The 22,711-nt window shown below is 42.1% G+C and overlaps 1 protein-coding gene and 1 long non-coding RNA gene across 2 annotated transcripts in view; one reads left to right on the top strand and one right to left on the bottom strand.

Annotated features, from left to right (window-relative positions):
• The window catches only part of CACNA1B (calcium voltage-gated channel subunit alpha1 B), a 386,102-nt gene that overhangs the window by 30,127 nt on the left and 333,264 nt on the right, over positions 1 to 22,711 (bottom strand). Inside the window, exons 36-42 of the mRNA XM_077284262.1 lie at positions 21,227 to 21,377; positions 18,973 to 19,100; positions 18,258 to 18,354; positions 13,003 to 13,111; positions 12,264 to 12,371; positions 6,073 to 6,185; positions 5,548 to 5,672 (exon numbers count right to left, since the gene is read on the bottom strand). Of these exons, the coding sequence (XP_077140377.1) occupies positions 5,548 to 5,672; positions 6,073 to 6,185; positions 12,264 to 12,371; positions 13,003 to 13,111; positions 18,258 to 18,354; positions 18,973 to 19,100; positions 21,227 to 21,377 (831 nt within the window). The remainder of the gene's footprint in view (positions 1 to 5,547; positions 5,673 to 6,072; positions 6,186 to 12,263; positions 12,372 to 13,002; positions 13,112 to 18,257; positions 18,355 to 18,972; positions 19,101 to 21,226; positions 21,378 to 22,711) is intronic.
• The window catches only part of LOC143805242 (uncharacterized), a 116,110-nt gene that overhangs the window by 64,212 nt on the left and 29,187 nt on the right, over positions 1 to 22,711 (top strand). The window lies entirely within an intron of this gene.

The following is a 22,711-nucleotide window of genomic DNA, read 5'->3' as shown; positions in this document are numbered from 1 at the left end:
TGCTGAGTATGGCCCCATAAGATGCTCCATAGAGATATTTGCCCCCATATAATGCTGCACAAATGCTGATTATGGCCCATAAGATGCTCCATAGAAATATTTGCCCCCATATAATGCTGCACATGGCCCCATAAGATGCTCCATAGAGATATTTGCCCCCATATAATGCTGCACAAATGCTGATTATGGCCCCATAAGATGCTCCATAGAAATATTTGCCCCCATATAATGCTGCACATGGCCCCATTAGATGCTCCATGGAGATATTTGCCCCCATATAATGCTGCACATGGCCCCATAAGATGCTCCATAGAAATATGTGCCCCATATAACGCTGCACATGGCCCATAGAGATATTTACCCCATATGCTGTTGCTGCAATAAAAAAAAAAAAATATGACACTCACCTCTCGTCGCTCAGGCCCCCCGGCGCTTGCTATATTCACCTGTCCCACGTTCCACCGCCGAGCATCACTGTGTCTTCCACGTCCTCTGCACTGAAGTTCAGGCAGAGGGCGGCGTGCAAACTAATCGCATCATCACGCCCTCTGACCTGAGCGTCACTGCAAAGGACGTGGAAGACGGAGCGGCGCCGACGGTGGAACGTGGGACAGGTGAATATGCCCACGTTATACTCACCTGCTCCTGGCGCGGTCGCTGGTTCTCCGGGCGCCAGCAGCTTCTTCCTGTAGTGAGCAGTCACATGGCACTGCTCATTACAGTAATGAATATGCGGCTCCACCCCTATGGGAGTGGAGTTGGGCCCATATTCATTACTGTAATGAGCGGTACCATGTGACCGCTCACTACAGGAAGAAGCTGTCAGCGCCTGGAGAACCAGGGACCTGCAGGGACCGCGCCAGGAGCACGTGAGTATTATTAGACAGCTGCCGCTCCCCCTCCCCTGCCGACCCCTGGGAATGACTCGAGTATAAGCCGAGAGGGGCAATTTCAGCCTAAAAAAATGGGCTGAAATTCTCGGCTTATACTCGAGTATATACGGTATGTGCTTGTACACACTGAATGTGTCTGTATACTGTATATACAATATATATAGCATATGTTTCTATATTTATAAAGTATATATAAAGTGTGTACATGTATAGTGTATATCTGTGTATATGTGCTGCATATATACCAGTAGTTCTGTAATTGTAGTGTCGCCATAATGGGGATCAGCAGTTTATATCTAACTAGATGGTGGCCCAATTCTAACGCATCGGGTATTCTAGAATATGTATGTCCACGTAGTATATTGCCCAGCCACATAGTATATTGCCCAGCCACGTAGTATATTGCCCAGTTATGTAGTATATTGCCCAGTTACATTGTATATTGCCCAGTGACGTAGTATATTGCCCAGTTACATTGTATATTGCCCAGTGACATAGTATACAGCACAGAGCCACATAGTATATTGTCCAGTTACGTAGTATATTGCCCAGTGGCGTAGTATATTGCCCAGCCACGTAGTATATTGCCCAGCCACGTAGTATATTGCCCAGCCACGTAGTATTTTGCCCAGTTACGTAGTATATTGCCCAGTTACATTGTATATTGCCCAGTTACATTGTATATTGCCCAGTGACGTAGTATACAGCACAGAGCCACATAGTATATTGCCCAGTTACGTAGTATATTGCCCAGCCACGTAGTATATTGCCCAGTTACATTGTATATTGCCCAGTGACGTAGTATATTGCCCAGTTACATTGTATATTGCCCAGTGACGTAGTATACAGCACAGAGCCACGTAGTATATTGCCCAGCCATGTATGACACAGGTTAAAAAAATAAAAAAATAAACATATACTCACCTTCCGCAGGCGCGTTGTAGCTCTGTCGCCTGTGTGGGGTGCAGGCAGCAGCTTCCGGTCCCAGGGTGTGATGACGTCGCGGTCACGTGACCGTGTCGTGGTCACATGACCGTGACGTCACGGCAGGTCCTTTCCGCGCAGGACTTGTGATGACGTCGCGGTCTGCCAGACCATCCTTGCCATTGGAACGTGCCGCTTGCATCGCGAGGAGCGGGAAAGGCGGCGTAGGTGAGTATATAATCATTTTTTATTTTTTTAAATTATTTTTAAAATTAGATGTTTTTACTATTGACGCTGCATAGGCTGCGTCAATAGTAAAAAACTTGGTCACACAGGGTTAATAGCAGCGGTAACGGAGTGCGTTACCCGCGGCATAACGCGGTCCGTTACCGCCGGCATTAACCCTGTGTGAGCGGTGACCGGAGGGGTGTATGCGGGCGCTGGGCAGTGAGTGCGGGGAGTAAGGAGCGACCATTTTCTTCCGGACTGTGCGCGTCGCTGATTGGTCGTGGGCGTTTTGCCACGACCAATCAGCGACTTGGATTCCATGACAGACAGAGGCCGCGACCAATGAATATCCGTGACAGACAGAAGGACAGACAGACAGAAAGATGGAAGTGACCCTTAGACAATTATATAGTAGATGCCTGTGCTTTACATTAGGGCCTGGTCACACTGTATTTCTTTAATACGCCTGGTGGATTCTGACTGAATCCCTATAGAACCATAGATTGCAATAACAGGAATGTAGTTCACATGAATTCCACATGTAATTTTTTTTTTTTCTGAACGTGTCCGTCTGTTCCAACAGCCACAGAAAAGTGGACACTAGAAGAAAAAACACAGACTCTGAGGGTATGCGCACATGATCAGTAATCGCTGCGGGTTGGACGCTGTGTACTTGTGTAGCATCCAGCTGTTACAGCGTAGCGGATAGGTTTTCAAGAAATCCCAGGTTCACTATGTGTCCAGAGACGCCCGCGGCTCACCCGCAGAGGTGGACATGAGGCACGTCTTTGCAGACCGCAGCATGTCTATTTATCTTGCGGAGATGCAATAAATAAGACCCGTACAATGTAATGGATGCGGTGATTCCACACGGGTCAGTGATCACAGAGGATTCACCTGCCTTCAATATACACATACCCTAAGAAAATAAATCAGACTGTCAATTTCAGGAAAAAAAACCAAATTCATTTGATCTCTGCTTGTGTCAGTGCAGTCTGTTGCCCCGTAGGGGATTTATGTGAATCCTATTTTAGGGGGATTCAGGCAGAGCCCCCAGATGCACTGCAGAAGCGCAGTGTGAACAGGGCTTAATATCCTATTGGATGGAATAGTGCAGTCTACTATACTATTGCTTTTTATTCTGCTGTTTGTGAGGTAGGATGTAGAAAAAGAAGGCAATTCTGCTAATGTTTTCTAATATGTGACTGTACAGCACCTTCACACAACCGTGTTTTCACTGATGCCACGTGTACCGTATTTAACCTACGGTGCTGCACTCATGTCAGTGTTTTCCCATCAGCACAGATGACAAGGGCCAATACAAGTCTATGGGTCCGTGTAAACATGCTGTATTGTGTGCCGTCCATGTTTAACATGGAAAGTATGTGGGAAGCTTTGTAATTTCATTTCCAGTATCCATATTGGAAAAACACTGAGGCACACTGATTGAAACACTGGTCACGCCGATATCTGTGTAACACGTATGTTTTATATGGACACTAGCTGAAGAGCCCGGCGTTGCCCGGGCATAGTAACTAACTGCCGTCCCACTCTCTCCCTACACAGCCCCGCTCTCCACCCGCTGTCTTGCATACTCCCTCAGCAGCCCCGCTCTCCATCCACCGTCCCGCTGTCTCCCTTCACAACCCCTGTCTCCACTGGCCATCCCGCTCTCTCCCTCTGCAGCTCAGCTCTCCATCCACCATCACGCTCTCTCCTTCCGCAGCCCCACTCTCCAATTGCCGTCTCGCATTCTCCCTCCACAGCCCCACTCTCTCCCTCCGCAACCCCTGTCTCCACAGGCCGTCCCACTCTCTCCCTCCACAGCCTCGCTCTCCACTCGCCATCCCACTCTCTCCCTCCGCAGCCCCTGTCTCCATTAGCCGTCCCGCTCTCTCCCTCCACAGCCCCGCTGTCCACCCGCCATCCCGCTCTCTCCCTCCACAGCCCCGCTGTCCATGCACCGTCCCGTTCTATCCCTCCGCAGCCCCGCTCTCCCTCCACAGCCCTGCTCTCCATGCACCGTCCCGCCCTAACCCTCCACAGCCCCGCTCTCCATCCGTGTCACGCTCTCCCTCCGCAGCCCCGCTGTCCATGTGCCGTCCCGTTCTATCTTTCTGCAGCCCCGCTCTCCCTCCACAGCCCGCTCTCTTCCTCCACAGCCCTACTTTCCACGCACCATCCCGCTCTATCCTCTGCAGCCCCACTCAACATCCATGTTACGCTCTCTCCCTCCGCAGCTCCGCTCCCAATCCGTGTCACGCACTTTCTCGCTGCAAACCCACTCTCCACCCACCAGTGGGCGGAGCTATGTGGAGTGGGTGTGGCTTGCTACATATACACACACAGCTTTATGGTCTCATCATAATTTTAGTAGTAGGAAATTAATGGCTTTGAATGTGTCAACTTCTGCAGAAAGCTGCTAAATTGAGTAGCACCATGAATGCTCAAGCGCAATCATTCTAATTTAGGTTACGTTCCCACAATGAGGTTGTTTTTTTTTTTTAAGCTGTGTATTTTTTAAAAAAATGCAAGTAATCTATTTTACTTAATGGGTGCAAAAATTGTGCAGAAAGTCTGCAATATCAAAAACTCACCAAAAGCTCATCATGAGAGCATAGCCATAGATAGCCAGATGAGATTCAGGAGGAGCACAGCGTTATACATGGACACTTGCCACCTCAGGGTACGGAATAAGACTCCATTCACACATCTGTTAACATTTTTATTTCTAGAATGTTTAGCTTATGTATCATCCGTTCTGCATCCATTTTTTATTTTCTCGTATGATTGCAAAAACTGGAGCAGGAGGACTGTCTGAATTTGTTCTATCCAGTTACTCTTGGCAATGGATCAGTTAAAAATGGATTAAATGGCTCATCTTTAAAACTATAAACTGATATTGTCTCCTTAAATACTATAATTGTATTGATATTGGTTTAATCTCAAATACTTTTGTGGAGTAGGGAATGTTCAGGAGACCTATATGTGCTTATCTGTCTGTTCAAAACCCGAGTAATCTTGTTTTGCATGTCTGGTGTAAGTCCGAACGCGTCTAGCTATTGATTCTATATACCCTACGACACTCTAAGTTATACCCACAACTATGAGGACAGTATTGAAGTACTATGCCCTGTTGTTGTTACCCCTAGTCTGTTTTTGTCTTGAACCTAATTTGTCATTATGTCTGATTCCCCCCATGACTACTTGTTGCCTCCAATTAACAAATGTTATACTTATCAATAATCTACTTATTTTCCTGCATGGAGGATTGTCTATGTTATATTATGTTATGTTGAAAATTTCAAATAAACATATTGAAACTAAAACTATAAACTGATGTGTGAATGGATCAATGAAACTCTATGGGTCTGTGTGCTGTCCAGACATGTATAAAGGATAGGTGAATGCAGCCTAATACAATTTTTGTATACTTTTGGGTACAATTTGCAAAACAGAGTACGGTATGTCTATTTTAAGTCAGAAGAAATGTGCTACTTACATGACTCCTCCATTGTTCAAAGATGCAGAGCTTTTCTGCTTTTGGATTGTGGTGTCACCGAGGTGACTTGGAATATTCTGGTCCATAGTTTGTTTCAGGGGCTGGAAAAGGGAGACGGGTCCTGTCTGTAACATACAATATTGTGAGTACGAACTGACCGTGCAAAGCATGAAATAATAGGATAAGTCTCGTTGTAGGTTGATCGGGGATGGACGTGGGATTTTTGGCACCATTAATAGTACATTAATATATTCTAAGGCACCATGATGCTCTGTAATGACTCAGAAGTTGTTTCCTGATGCAAAATGACCATATCATCTGTGGCTGTCTGAGGGGTGAGGACATGCCATATTTTAGACCACATATTGGTGGTCTCCATTAAGTTCTGGAATTCTTCTTTCTAGATATAAAGATCTGTCAGCTTCAACAGCAGACTCTGACTTTTTATGCAGGTGAACATATTGCCTAGATAGACTACAGGAAAAAAAAAAGGTGACCACCTTTACGGCACAGTTTATCTCCTACCTGGGATAAGACTCCCGTTTGCTGGTGAGATTGGTCTCGGTTGTTCTTGTTTTGCTTGTAAAAGTCAAAGATCATGAGTGCAGCATAAACCTTCCCAACAGTTACTTCATCAGCTGTAAAACATGAAATGAACATTAAGGGGGTCTCTGATTTAAGAAAACCATTTTCAAACACATTATTAAGTAATCCTAAATTCATAGAAAGTGGTTCTCCATTTAGGACCCTCATCTATTACTGTGCATTACTATCCCTCCCTGTTGAGACTTCATTGTCCATCCCGTTTTATGAATCAAACTGACCCTAAGAGATAGGGAGAGAAAAAAGGGGAACAAACGCTGCGCACGATCTAAGTGTAGTAAAAACTGTTGCTAAACTGCACGCTATAATAGTTGCACTCACGAGAAACCGGAAAATTGAGGCATAAACAGGATCCCATGGGAATCCTGAGGAGGTGGACTGCAGCTCGACCAGCTGGGCTCACGGGAGTCTTCAGACAACCGTGGTGACAGCAATCAATAGATAGAAAAATACTCAGATAGTTGTCGGCAATTCCGTCACAAGATTCTCGTGGTAATGAAATAGAATCGTTTATTTAGGAGTTACAGGATAAAACAACAAGTTTCGACTCCAAACATCCAGGAGTCTTCTTCACGTTATTTAAAAAATATGTATATCATATCTAAAAAAAGTATACTACATTTTCTTTATATATACCTTGCTTCACAAGAAACTAAAAGAGCAGAATGGTGAGGGAGCTCTATAGCAACACCCAACCAAATGAAAGGGAGGCTAGTCCTCCATAAAAAAAATAAATATATATATATATATATGTATATATATATATATATATATATATATATATATCCCCAAAAATTAACCCCTTAATCCCATATGACGTACTATCCCGTCGAGGTGACCTGGGACTTAATTCCCAGTGACGGGATAGTACGTCATATGCGATCGGCCGCGCTCACGGGGGGAGCGCGGCCGATTGCGCCCGGGTGTCAGCTGACTATCGCAGCTGACATCTGGCACTATTTGCCAGGAGCGGTCACGGACCGCCCCCGGCACATTAACCCCCGGCACACTGCGATCAAACATGATTGCAGTGTTCCGGCGGTATAGGGAAGCATCGCACAGGGAGGGGGCTCCCTGCGTGCTTCCCTGAGACCCCCGGAGCAACGCGATGTGATCGCGTTGCTCCGAGCGTCTCTTACCTCCTATCCCTGCAGGCCTCGGATCTAAAATGGCTGCGGGGCTGCATCCGGGTCCTGCAGGGATTACTTCCGGGTCCAGTGCAGGCGCTGGTAAGCCTGCAGCGCTGTCAGTCAGATCGCTGATCTGACAGAGTGCTGTGCAAACTGTCAGATCAGCGATCTGTGATGTCCCCCCCTGGGACAAAGTTAAAAAAAATAAATTCCTAATTAAAGAAAAAAAAAATTATTATTCCCATAAATACATTTCTTTATCTAAATAAAAAAAAACTATAAAAGTACACATATTTAGTATCACCGCGTCCTTAACGACCCAACCTATAAAACTGTCCCACTAGTTAACCCCTTCAGTGAACACCGTAAGAAAAAAAAAAAAAGCCAAAAAACAACGCTTTATTATCATACCGCTCAACAAAAAGTGGAATAACACGCGATCAAAAAGATGGATATAAATAACCATGGTACCTCTGAAAACGTCATCGTGTCCCGCAAAAAACAAGCATACAGCATCATAAGCAAAAAAATATAAAAGTTATAGTCCTCAGAATAAAGCGATGCCAAAATAATTATTTTTTCTATAAAATAGCTTTTATCGTATAAAAGCGCCAAAACATAAAAAAATGATATAAATGAGATATCGCTGTAATCGTACTGACCCGAAGAATAAAACTGCTTTATCAATTTTACCAAATGTGGAACGGTATAAACGCCTCCCCCAAAAGAAATTCATGAATAGCTGGTTTTTGGTCATTATGCCTCACAAAAATCAGAATAAAAAGCGATCAAAAAATGTCATGTGCCCGAAAATGTTAACAATAAAAACGTCAACTCGTCCCACAAAAAACAAGACCTCACATGACTCTGTGGACCAAAATATGGAAAAATTATAGGTCTCAAAATGTGGAGACGCAAAAACTTTTTTGCTATAAAAAGCGTCTTTTAGTGTGTGACAGCTGCCAATCATAAAAATCCGATATAAAAAACGATATAAAAGTAAATCAAACCCCCCTTCATCACCTCCTTAGTTAGGGAAAAATAATAAAATTAAAAAAATGTATTTATTTCCATTTTCCCATTAGGGTTAGGGCTAGGGTTAGGGTTGGGGCTAGGGTTGGAGCTAAAGTTAGGGTTAGGGTTGGGGCTAAGGTTAGGGTTTGGATTACATTTACGGTTGGGATTAGGGTTAGGGGTGTGTCAAGGTTAGGGGTGTGGTTAGGGTTATCGTTGGGATTAGGGTTAGGGGTGTGTTTGGATTAGGGTTTCAGGTAGAATTGGGGAGTTTCCACTGTTCAGGCACATCAGGGGCTCTCCAAACGCGACATGGCGTCCGATCTCAATTCCAGCCAATTCTGCGTTGAAAAAGTAAAACAGTGCTCCTTCCCTTCCGAGCTCTCCCGTGCGCCCAAACAGGGGTTTACCCCGATATATATGGGGTATCAGTGTACTCGGGACAAATTGGACAACAACTTTTGGGGTCCAAGTTCTCTTGTTATCCTTGGGAAAATAAAAATTTGGGGGGGCTAAAAATCATTTTTGTGGGAAAAAAAAAGATTTTTTATTTTCACGGCTCTGCGTTGTAAACTGTAGTGAAACACTTGGGGGTTCAAAGTTCTCACAACATATCTAGATAAGTTCCTTGGGAGGTCTAGTTTCCAATATGGGGTCACTTGTGGGGGGTTTCAACTGTTTGGGTACATCAGGGGCTCTACAAATGCAACGTGACGCCTGCAGACCAATCCATCTAAGTCTGCATTCCAAATGGCGCTCCTTCCCTTCCGAGCTCTGCCATGCGCCCAAACAGTGGTTCCCCCCACTTATGGGGTATCAGCGTACTCAGGACAAATTGGATAACAAATTTTGCGGTCCAAGTTATCCTGTTACCCTTGTGAAAATACAAAACTGGGGGCTAAAAAATCATTTTTGTGAAAAAAAAAAAAATATTTTCACGGCTCTGCGTTATAAACTGTAGTGAAACAGTTGGGGGTTCAAAGCTCTCAAAACACATCTAGATAAGTTCCTTAGGGGGTCTACTTTCCAAAATGGTGTCACTTGTGGGGTGTTTTAATGTTTAGGCACATCAGGGGCTCTCCAAACGCGACATGGTGTCCCATCTCAATTCCAGTCAATTTTGCATTGAAAAGTCAAACGGCGCTCCTTCCCTTCCGAGCTCTGCCATGTGCCCAAACAGTCGTTTACCCCCACATATCGGGTATCAGCATACTCAGGACAAATTGCACAACAACCCTTGGGGTCCAATTTCTTCTCTTACCCTTGGGAAAATAAAAAATTGGGGGCGAAAAGATTATTTTTGTGAAAAAATATGATTTTTTATTTTTATGGCTCTGCATTATAAACTTCTGTGAAGCACTTGTTGGGTCAAAGTGCTCACCACACATCTAGATAAGTTCCTTAAGGGGTCTACTTTCCAAAATGGTGTCACTTGTGGGGGGTTTCAATGTTTAGGCACATCAGGGGCTCTCCAAACGCAACATGGCGTCCCATCTTAATTCCAGTCAATTTTGTATTGAAAAGTAAAATGGCGCTCCTTCCCTTCCGAGCTCTGCCATGCGCCCAAACAATGGTTTACACCCACATATGGGGTATCAGCGTACTCAGGACAAATTGCACAACAATTTTTGGGGTCCAATTTCTTCTCTTACCCTTGGGAAAATAAAAAATTGGGGGCGAAAAGATCATTTTTGTGAAAAAATGATTTTTTATTTTTACGGCTCTGCATTATAAACTTCTGTGAAGCACTTGGTGGGTCAAAGTGCTCACCACACATCTAGATAAGTTCCTTAGGGGGTTTACTTTCCAAAATGGTGTCACTTGTGGGGGGTTTCAATGTTTACGCACATCAGGGGCTCTCCAAACGCAACATGGCGTCCCATCTCAATTCCAGTCAATTTTGCATTGAAAAGTAAAATGGCTCTCCTTTCCTTCCGAGCTCTGCCATGCGCCCAAACAGTGGTTTACCCCCACATATGGGGTATCAGCGTACTCAGGACAAATTGTACAACAACTTTTGGGGTCCATTTTCTCCTGTTACCCTTGGTAAAATAAAACAAATTGGAGCAGAAATAAATTTTGTGTGAAAAAAAGTTAAATGTTCATTTTTATTTAAACATTCCAAAAATTCCTGTGAAACACCTGAAGGGTTAATAAACTTCTTGAATGTGGTTCCTATTCAGCACTTGATTGCGATTCAGTACATTTTCAGGGATGGATTCTACAGGAATGACAGTGATATTACATTTTTTTATGTTTAATTAATAAATGTCTAGATAAACTGTGTTGGACAAAACCAATTTTAGTATTATGGCGATGACCATTCATTCTAGCTCTTAGCGTTTGGGTCGTACGGCCGACATATTGCAGGCCACATGAACAGATGACTACATAAATTACAAAAGTGCTTTCGCAGGTTAAATGTTGTTTTATCATGAATTTTTCACCTGTGCTATGTTGAATGATAGCACAGGTGCAACTATTCCCTGATCTGCACTTATATGCTCCTGTGTTCTTTGTTTGTCCCATAAGGTAAAAACCTTCTTTTTTCTGAGAATCTTACTGGGTGCTATTGAGTTTTTAATTGTCCGGCCCCTCCTAAAAGTTATACCAGGTTGATTAGATAGAATGTTTTTTAGTAACAAATGCCAGTGTTTATTTAAAACACTCCTTATATATGTATTTCCTTTATTATAATCTGTAATAAAATTAAACTTAAAACGTTTTTGTTCAGTATTCTGCAGGCATTCCCATTGTGTTGTATTTGTTTTTTTCAAAGGCCAAATTTATCAATTTTTGTGGGTATTTTTTCTCCAAAAATCTTTTTTACAATTTCAGATTGTTCAATGTAATCAGAAGATTTGCTAAAAAAAATTTCGTATTCGTCGGAATTGACTATGTGGAATGTTCTTCTTTGAGCACTTCTAAAATCTAAGTAGCCATTGCTGTCTACTTTTTTAAAAAACGTTTTAGTAACAATTCTATTCTCTTCATGAAACAAATCTAAATCTAAATATGCAATTTTATCTTTATTCACAGTTCTACAAAAGAAATACCCCAATCATTACAATTGAGGCTGGCAATCAATTTTATTATTAAATTATATTTTGGCGAGGCACCCCAGAAAAAGCATGGAAATTGATTGACAGCCTTCTTGTGAAGCAAGGTATATATAAAGCGAATGTGGTATACTTTTTTTATATATGATATACATATTTATTAAAAACCTGAAGAAGACTCCTGGATGTTTGGAGTCGAAACGCGTTGTTTTATGCTGTAACTCCTAAATAAACTATTCTATTTCATTACCACGAGAATCTTGTGACGGAAGCGCCGACAACTATCTGGGTATGTCCCTGTCCATCCCGTTTTATGTTATTGTCCACAGTGCTGATGTCCGTGCAGCTAATCATTAAGCTTAGTGGCTCTGCCAGAATAGATGACATAAACTGCTCAGAGCAGCCGAGTTCCTTGATTGGATGCAGCAGCAAAGACTCAGCGCTGGACCAGGGGAAGGTTCCCAGCAGACGAACGCTAAGTTACTGGTTCCCAGCAGAGGAACGCCATGTGATCGGTTCCCACCAGAGGAACGCTAAGTTACTGGTTCCCTGCAGAGGAACGCCATGTGATCGTTTCCCAGTAGAGGAACGTCATGTGATCGTTTCCCAGTAGAGGAAAACCACGTGATCGTTTCCCTGCAGAGGAACGCCAAGTGACTGATTCCCAGCAGAGGAACGCCATGTGATTGGTTCCCAGCAGAGGAATGCCATGTGATTGATTCCCAGCAGAGGAATGACATGTGATCAGTTAATGGTTGGGGGGAACCTCTGTTACAAAAGCAATTAATTAATTGTGCATTAAATATTGACTAATTACTGACTTTATTGACACTGATTACAATACGAGAATGAGAGTCTATTGCATGTTTAAAGTAAAAGAAGATTTGGAAGAGCAAGAGAAGCTTCTTACGCTTATGAGGAGGTACTAGTAAATCTAGGGTTTTCTGTGAGAGGTTGGGCCACACAGATGTTATTTCCTTCCGGAGCTCGGCATCACTTTCATGTTGTTTCAAGCCCCCTAAAAAGTAAATCATTCAGCTGATGTCAACATTTTTTTCTTTATTCATCCTGAACTGAAAACATTGAAATAGACTTTTATGTGATTAAAGATGCAGTCTCTTTGACAACATCTAACTGAGATGCGGGATCGTACTTGTCAAAATGCAAAAAAAAAAAAAGTGCACAAAATCTTATATACGGTAAGTATTTACAGGGGTAGGTCCACTTTTAATCAATTATTTCAATACAACTTTTGCAACAAGGTGATAAAAGTTATTGTTTTATGTACACAAGATCCTTACAGACCTATGTATCTCCATGGTTACAGACGACAAACAAACTCTGTGTAGTCAGATCCAGCAGTTGTGTTACTTCCCCACTCTCTTTTCTTTAACCCTCAAGATTGACAAATGGAAGGAAAATCATTATGACTAAAGGTTTGCTTGCAGTCTGCAGCTATTAAGACAAATAAGTTTGCATAGATGCTGTATACACAAAATGGTGGGATTTTTTTTCCTTGTAAATGAAGACCATCAGCAAAATTGTTTTAATTTTACTTCAGGTCCCAGTTACAAGCCATGCAATTTGGATAGCAGCATAAACAAGCTGTTCCCAAATTAAAATTTCCATACTGACCAGCAATACCTCACCTGATGCTAGCTTTATGTCCAGCGCCGTTCGGATTAAAGCCATCAAAGTGGATGTAAAGTGCACAGTGAGGTCTGTATCAGAGATGGGCATATTCATCCGGACAAGCCGCTGTGGAAATACTCAGACTCTCATTATGACCGCCAACAGTACAAGATTGTCCAGCCATATTCCAAAGTCAGCGCTTCTCAACCACTCACATATATTAACTTGCTCTCACCAGACAACCCCTTTATCACCTACACTGTGTGCAGAATTATTAGGCAAGTTGTATTTTAGAGGATTATTTTTATTATTGATCAACAACTATGTTCTCAATCAACCCAAAAGAATCAAATATCAAAGCTTAATATTTTTGGAAGTTGGAGTGTTTTTTTTTTAGATTTGGCTATCTTAGAAGGATATCTGTTTGTGCAGGTAACTATTACTGTGCAGAATTATTAGGCAACTTAATAAAAAACAAATATATTCCCATCTCACTTGTTTATTTTCACCAGGTAAACCAACATAACTGCACAAAATTTAGAAATAAACATTTCTGACATGCATAGCCACTTATCTTTATGATGACACTCAACAGCCTTCCATCCATAGATTCTGTCAGTTGCTTGATCTGTTTACGATCAACATTGCGTGCAGCAGCCACCACAGCCTCCCAAACACTGTTCCGAGAGGTGTACTGTTTTCCCTCCCTGTAGATCTCACATTTTATGAGGGACCACAGGTTCTCTATGGGGTTCAGATCAGGTGGACAAGGGGGCCATGTCATTATTTTTCCTTCTTTGAGACCTTTACTGGCCAGCCACGCTGTGGAGTAGTTGGAGGCATGTGATGGAGCATTGTCCTGCATGACAATCATGTTTTTCTTGAACAATACCGACTTCTTCCTGTACCACTGCTTGAAGACGTTGTCTTCCAGAAACTGGCAGTAGTTCTGGGAGTTGAGCTTCACTCCATCCTCAACCCGAAAAGGTCCCACAAGTTCATCTTTGATGATACCAGCCCATACCAGTACCCCACCTCCAACTTGCTGGCGTCTCAGTTGGAGTGGAGCTCTCTGCCCTTTACTGATCCAGCCTCTGGCCCATCCATCTGGCCCATCAAGAGTCACTCTCATTTCATCAGTCCATAAAACCTTTGAAATGTCAGTCTTAAGATATTTCTTGGCCCAGTCTTGTCGTTTTATCTTATGTTTCTTGTTCAAAGGTGGTCGTGTTTCAGCCTTCCTTACCTTGGCCATGTCCCTGAGTATCACACACCTTGTGCTTTTTGTTACTCCAGCAACGTTGCAGCTCTGAAATACGGCAAAACTGGTGGCAAATGGCATCTTGGCAGCTTCACGCTTGAATTTCCTCAATTACTGGGCAGTTATTTTGCGCCTTTTTTGCCCAACATGCTTCTTGCGACCCTGTTGGCTATTTGCCATGAAACGCTTGATTGTTCGGTGATCACACTTCAAAAGTTTTACAATTTCAAGACTGCTGCTTCCCTCTGCAAGACATGTCACAATTTTGGACTTTTCAGAGCCCATCAAATTTCTCTTCTGACCCATTTTGCCAAAGGAAAGGAAGTTGCCTAATAATTAAGCACACCTTATATAGGGTTTTGATGTCAGTAGACAACACCCCTCCTCATTACAGAGATGCACATTACCTGATTTACTTAATTGGTAGTTGGCTCTCAAGCCTGAACAGCTTGGAGTAGGACAACATGTATAAAAAGTATCATGTGATCAAAATACAACTTGCCTAATAATTCTGCACACAGTGTATGCACAGGATAGGTCACATATCCTGTGCATAGGTGATAACTTGTTGATTAGTGGGTATTGCACCAATAGGCAGAATGGGGTACTTTTTTCCCCAGGGCACATGCTCAGCCACCACTCCATGCATTCCCTATGGGATTGCGATTGGCTTTTTCAGCAGCCCCGTGGCGAATGAATGAAGTGACAGTTGGGTGATTGATCTGCTGCTTCATATTTTAACTGGATAAAAGTTTCCAGTCAAGGATATTACGGTAATTGCCGGTTCTGTCGATGGGTACAAGTCTCAGTAGTAAGACATCCACTGATCGGCAAGTTATCACCTATCCTGTACATAGGTGATAACTTGTTTTCACTGGACAGTCACATACAATTTTAGCTCTTTTTAATTAATTAAGGGCAAAATTAGTGAAAAGTTGAATTTTCACTTGAAGGTAGAGAGCGCGAGTGGTTGAAAGCCACTAACTTAACAGTACTTGTAGACATCCTGGCATGCACCTTGAAAGGATAAACCGTAAGAGAAAGATCAGTAAAGCAAGCAGCCATCCAAAACTTGACGGTTCCCATCGGTTCTATCCTCGGCTTTTGCCTTTTATTTAGTCTGACAAACACCATTCTACCGTGGAGAACCAAGTCTATCTTGGTGAGTGGCAGAACACATGAGAGCTTTTCAAGGGAACAATCAAGTTCTGGTTGGAAAGATTGACATTTAGGCCCAGCTTACTGACAGCTAAAGAAATGGTTAGGAAACTAATCCTGTAGCTTTGCAATTCCAAATTTTTGGCAATGCTGTAAAAGATCGTGAACAAAAAATCCCCAACCCTGCAGCTACGTATACTGTATATTTGACCATCAAACTAAAATTTTGCTCGTCTTCCTGTTTCTTTATCTTAGTGACTGTCTGTTCTGGGCTAGAGAGAGCAAAAGTGAGGTCTGAATTTTTTGGACTGAAGACTTAAGTTAATTAATTTGATTTTTTCAAATTACTTTCCCCTCACGGTGAATTAAAATTTAAACTCTATAAAAGGGAACCCGACAGAAGGATTTACCCCTATTAGCTAATTACAGCGCTGATTTCTTAAAGTTCAAAATCATCTTTTTTAATATTGGGGCCACATATTATAAAATTAATTTAAACCTTTTTTTATGCTTAGGAGTCCAGTGGGCAGTTTTACTTACTGATGGTTAAATGTAGAGATCTATCAATCACTGAGTAAGACCAGTCACTGGACTCCTAAACCCTGAAAGAATTTATAGCAATTAAAGAAATAAATAATAAGTTGTATCGAATCTGTACCCATAAAATTATATAGAACTGCTCCGCTCCTCCTGCAGACTGTACTGCATTAATAAATTGAGATACAGATTTTTTTTTCACATACTGAATCTTATGAAACATTTTAGTTAGCAATGAACGAATCGTTTCCTGGAACCACAGTCCGGACCAGTGTTTTCTGGCCGTGGATAGGAGTTGCGTAAATTTTCTCTACTTCCGAGTTCCCTGACACAGCGTTTGGTTCGCTGACCTGGCGTGACATCATCTGTGCGGTGCATCACCATCCCGGCTAAGCATGAGCGGATCCTGGACGGTAAGGAAATTTGTGCAGCTCCTGTCCACAGCCAGAGGTCACTGACCGGACCACGGACCTGGGTGGCGTGAAACGATCAGCTCATCTCTAATTTTAGTCTTTATTTATAAATCTACCAAGCATTTAATTGTGCCCAATTTCTACCCTACATGTCTATATTAATTTTAGTTTCCCTAAATGCTTTATGTGCATTGCGCATTTGGCTCTCGTGTCGCTAAATTTTGCACTGGGGTTATTTAGGAAGATACTCATTTTACCTTTGAGTAAGCTGAGGCTAAGGAGTCAAAGCGGCATACCTAGTACATGCAAGTATACATAGTTCCATGAAAAGTATAAGACATGCACCAAAATGCAAAAACTCATGCATAAAAAAAGTATTTTAGAGTCACAAAATGTGTAAGAGGTCTACTACTTGTAGAAAGAGAATTAGGGAGTGATGGGGAGTAGATAAGGTAGTCTTAGATTTGGGGATAGAGGATGTGGATACAACCCTTTATTAGAGCAGGGATTGGGTTCTTAGTGGATTGCAGTAATGCTCAGATGCTTGGAGCACATGATTCGGGAAGGTCATAGAGAAACTCTTTAGGTTGTAGCAGAGACCACTGGTTACATAGTTCTGGAGAGAGTGGGTATTTTACATAGAAAGGAATTCACAAGGGAAAGATACACAGCACGGTACGGGCACAGTACAGAGACAGGAAAAAAGGCTGGAGGCCAGTGAGATACTGGTGGAGGTCGACACATCTCTTCTACCTTATATGCCACACGTGCAGGGCATTTCTTTCCCAAGCCAAGGGGAGGGGGCATGTGTCGTAGCATCTCGTACATGTCAGTGTAACCAATGCGCCCACTGCAGGAACGGGGAGGCACAGATGTAGCGGCAAGAACAGAAGGACAAAATAAGGAGAGAGATGGACACAAGACGAATATGGAAGCCACCAGAGGTGGGCAAAGTAAGGAAAGTGGGTGACACATGAGAAGCCCACAAAGTTAGGCATTAGAAATGAAAATGGAGTACAAAAAGAGTACATGGGGAAAAAAAGATATTAGATGAGCAGAGGAAAAGTTAGGGGAGAGCAGATATTCAGTGTTAAAGCCGAAATGACAGCAATAGGTCGAGGACAAGGAATGGGGCACAGAGGACACAAAAGAGAAGGAGACAAAGAGGAAGAGAAGAGGAATATTTAACATCCGGGGAAAAACATTGCATGAAGACATACAGATTACACAACCCAGAAAGGGTTGAGATGAAAGATGGGAAGAAGGAATAGTACACACAGAGATGATGGCCGAGCAAGGGGGTTGAGAATGGGAAGGAAACAGACAAAAAAAAACATATCTGATTAGCTTGAAACTGTACACTCCTGTCACCGAAGCACAGGTATGTTTTTTTGCATCATTAAGGTGAGCGAAGGTTAGTCGGGAGGGAAGGGGATGTTGCTTTCTTTCTGTTCAAACCCTTTTTTCGCTGATACATATGTTCAGGATTTGGTCTTGAGCAGAGAGAGCACAAGGTGACATTTCAATGCCCCTTGTCTGTACCATAGGGGGTGCGCCAGTATAAACCCTTCAATGACAAGTGCATCACAGTCCCCTGCAGCATTGAAGGGGATAAAACTATTCTGATCATCATGCTCGGAAGAGGCACCAGGCAGCAACACTACTGAGAAGACCAGTCCCACTGATGTAATTGCACCCTCACACCCCAACCGGTTGTTTCCCAGATTATGGTGGATAATCTCTCAAGTGAAGCTACCTGGCAACCAGGTTGGCAGGGGATAAAGCATGATGAAGGGGCAGGGCGAGCCTCGCGTTCCCATGCAGGCACAGCCCCTCAGAATTTTATCAGACTGCTTCCATCCCCAATTGGTATAAATGCAAACTGGCTTTTTTGGCTGCAAACCTTGTAAGCCACCCGCGATGGGCAGCGTTTCCCCAGCCCCAGTGGAGGGGCAATAACACGCAATAAATTGTACATATCCTTATAGTGAATACGGCAACTAGAAAAAGAACAATACAGTATATCATGGACTGATAAAAAATAAGGGAAATAATAAAAAATATAAAAAGAGTAAGAAAGAAAAACACCTTCTAAATCTTATTCAAGGAAAACAATATGTGAGGGTAAAATGGAAAAATGCAGAATTCATTTAGGACAGAGGTGTATACTGCTCCAGACGTTAACCTTCTAGGAGGATACAAAATGCAGTAGAAAATAGTACACTAATATCCTTGTTTTGGTCTCATTTCCAGCGCTCCTAGGACCGTTATTACTATTTTCTACTGCTATGTCTATGATTGGTACACTACCGATATGGTGGCCAAGTAACGGTTTGCTGTCACTGCACTCATTTACTATACATTTCCCCTGCTTTTATTAACGCATGTTTTCCCATATCCCCTATATTATTTCAGTGTGATAATATCATTAGTAATACTATTGGCAATAATAGTAAAAGTATATTAGCTCATATCTAATAATATATAGTGACCGCATGTAATATTACAAAGCACATGTAGCCTAATATAGCTATGAAGTATTTTATAACGACTACAGACTATAACATGTGGCTCCTTGACACATTCTGTACAATCATCAGAAGAAAGCATTCACATACCAAGCAGCGGGGTCATACTCGGCCCAGACACGTATGAACTCATCCAAATGATGAGGACCCAAAATGGACGAGTCCCGTGTTAGGTATTCAAAATTATCCATGATGACAGCCACAAAAAGATTGAGCATCTACTCAGGAACACGGAAGATAGAAAGAAAATAAAAAATGTTATCAGACATAACAATATCACAAGAGCCTCGCACTGATATTAACTGTGATGTGTCCCTATATGAAAGCAGCCCACCATAAGAACAAAACTTGTGAATGTCAACTCTTCCATTGCATTTGCTTCATGCTGTTCTTTAACCAAAGCTTTGTCTCTTTTTTAGAAGACAAAGAACACTAAGATGTATCATAAAGGTTGTTGCTAAAGGCGTATTCCCCAAATCCAAAGTTATTCTTTACCCTATGGATAAGTTACTGATCGTGGGGGGCCGACAGAGAGTACGGTAAATGCAGTGGAGGTCGAGCATGAGCAACTCTGCCTTATTCAAAACTGGGAAAAGAAAAACACACTGAGCAATGCAATGAGGTATATTAACACATGTTGTATGAAAGTTCAGCTGTAGATATAATGATAAATATACTCAAATGCTTGCTAATGGAGTAAATGGCAGACCATTCGGAAAAACAAATGTTAATATCAGACGACAAAACCGAACTATATGGTCAAATAAATTATAGTACCACCAAATAGTATATAGGGAATAAAACAAGAAATTTGAGACAAATAAAGAAAGGGATAAAAACACAGTGCTAACGACAAAAAAGTGTGTACCTGCCAGATACACAAGTGACCAATGGTTACTGACAAAAAATATATATATTTTTTTAAAGTTACATGATGAATACAAATTGACACTACAATGAAAATTAATTTCTGTGAAAGCAATAGAATGTCATATACAAAGTGTGCCTGAACAGCAAAAATGAGTAAAAACAAGAGTACAAAGAGTTATAAATAATCAATGCACAATTTGTAGAGTATGTTAAACCATCATCAAAGATGCATGCACTGCTTGTCATTTCTAACACTATTTTATGTGTGTCCCTTTAACGGTGCTATTGAATGAAAGTGTTAGAATGTGATAGGCTTGTGCAATGGCTATTATAAATAGATAAAAGTGGCCAAGAAGCTGCGTAGGTTAGTTTGTACAACATAAAGAATGAAGAGAACGTGCATATATAATGGATATAAGGCAGCAATGGGTAATCTGTACGCAGTAAAAGGACACTAGCCAAGATATGGGCCTATACATAGTGCAACATTAGAGTGAGGTAGAAACACAGGGTCACGAGCACAACCACGTTTAAGTGTATGACTAGTGATTGCTATGATGAGCGGTTACCTGTGAACGCGCCCCAATGCACGTTTCGGATCAAGTCCTTCGTCAGTCCCTTTTTGTCGTTAGCACCGTGTTTTTATCCCTTTCTTTATTTGTCTCAATAAATGTCTTGTTTTATTACCTATATACTATTTGGTCGCACTATTATATATTTGACCATATAGTTTAGTTTTGTCCTCTGGTATCAACACTTATTCAAAACTGGGATCTGCAAAACTCAGGTCTCAGGATCAAAGCCCCATGCTTGGATCACTAGCGATCCTACCAGTCGGACTCACAGCGATCAGTAAATTATCCCCTACCTCACAGAGAACTTAATGATTGCTTGGGTTCTGACTCCCAGGGCCCCATCAAACCTGAGAACAGGGTTCTGAATCTCAAGAATCAAGTTCTACAGAGCCCCAATTTGCAGTAAGCAGAGGTACGCATGCTTGATCTCCACTCCATTAATTGTTTTAAATTAAAGTCAAGAACAGCTCTCCGTTATTTCCAGCATTGTCATAACAATGAATGAAGTAGAGGTAGCACATGTGCACCACCACTGCTTTCATGATGGACTCTGCAGAGCAAAGTTCTCAGGATCCAAACTCTGTTCTTGGGATTGTTGTGCGTTAGTAAGTTATCCTCTATCTTGCAGAGCCCATAAGAATAATTTTAGATTCTAGAAATACTCTTTTAATCATTCCACATTTATTGCCAATAAGGTCTAACATGAAAAAGAGACCCCAATGGTAGATGGTTGCAATTGGGATTGCTGTCTGTTGTATTCTTGAGTCCGTAATGTTGTCTGAGCCTGGACACAGCAGAGAACCACACTGGCCCAGAATGCTTTATATGATCTTGAAGCTCTGAGTGCTTGGTCCTAAGCTGACGTGGGAAAAATAACTTTAGCTATTATGGAGCCTCACCAGGAAAGAGCATAGGAAGATGAAAGAGACAAAATAGAAATAGGCAAAGTCACTTCCACATTCCTCTTTGGAGTTGCCTGAACGTTTGTCACAAGGCCTGTTGCTGAGACAAGCGAGCATAATTTCATGCCAGCCTTCTCCAGTGGCGCTCCTACAAGAAGAGACAAAAAAGATTGACTTCATTAACGTACTGTGGGTCAGTAATGCCCCAATGTGCTGTCAAAGCACTACCTAGACATTCAGGGAGGGTATGACTTCCCAACCTACACACCAATGTAGAAAAAAGGAGGTTGAGTATTTTGGAGTGTCCCTTTGTGAATTGTAAGTAGTTCACTACTGACAGTTATTGGGAACCTGTCAGCAACTGTTTACATATGAAACTAGCATTATGGTCATGTAGGCGCTTTTTCCATTGTAAAAATGATACCTTTTAGAGGCTACAGGAATATCTGTATGGTATATATCTCACGATCCTCTGAGAGGAGAGTGCTGCAGTCCTAGAGACTCCTATTTTTGAAGAAGAGATAATGGAAGCGGCTAGCAGAATGACTCAAGGGAAGTCTCCAGGTCCAGATGGACTCCCTCTAATTTATTTAGACCAATTGGTCCCTCATCTTCTTAAAGTATATACCGTAATCCTTCACCAGAACAAGGCTTTCTGCTCTAATCTTTCTACGAGGCCAATATTGTGGTAATACTAAAAACGGATAAACATCCCGAAGATTGTGCATAATATAGACCCATATCCTTATTAAATTTAGATTATAAAATAATGACTAAAATTTGAGTGAATACATTAAATAAAGTAATTTATGAAATTATTCACCCAGAGCAGTGTGGATTTATTCCGGGTCGGTCCACATCCAATAATATAATTGGACAGTTGGAAAGGACATGAAGATTGGGCCTTGGCATCTCAGCTTGCTGCTAAGGCATTTGATTTGGTCGAATGGGCCTGCCTTGAGTAGACCCTTCGAAAATCTGGCTTTGGACCAGGCGTCAGAAGATGGATTGCAAACTTATATCGATCTCCGACAGCCAAGGTCCTGATTAATGGTTTTATGTCCTCATCGGTTTCCTTGGGGAGAGGGACCAGACAGGGGTGTCCTATTTTCCCCCTTTTGTTTGCCATTGCCATGGAACCACTAGCTGTCAGGGTCCGTCAAACTGCAGGGTATCAAGAGATTTAAATGGGTCCCCGTGAGGACCGCTTGGGGTTATATTTGGATGATTTAATCCCATTTATGGCCAGTTACACTTCCTTTGGTAATGTATCTGATTGATGAATTTGGACGGTTACTGGCAGAAATCCATGTTGTTACCTCTAAGCACTATGCGATGGAAAGAAGGGGATGAATTCTGCAGGCTATGACTATTATCCCACTTTAAATATATTCCCTCTTTTGTCATGCCTGCAGAAGAAAATTAGAATATGTGGAGCCCTCCCTCTGTCAGTAGCTGGGAGAATTAATGTCATCAAAATTA

This window comes from Ranitomeya variabilis, chromosome 2, assembly GCF_051348905.1.
Source record: "Ranitomeya variabilis isolate aRanVar5 chromosome 2, aRanVar5.hap1, whole genome shotgun sequence".
Taxonomy (NCBI): Eukaryota; Metazoa; Chordata; class Amphibia; order Anura; family Dendrobatidae; genus Ranitomeya; species Ranitomeya variabilis.
Note: the sequence above shows the minus strand (reverse complement) of the source record. Positions and strands in the feature narration are given on the sequence as shown.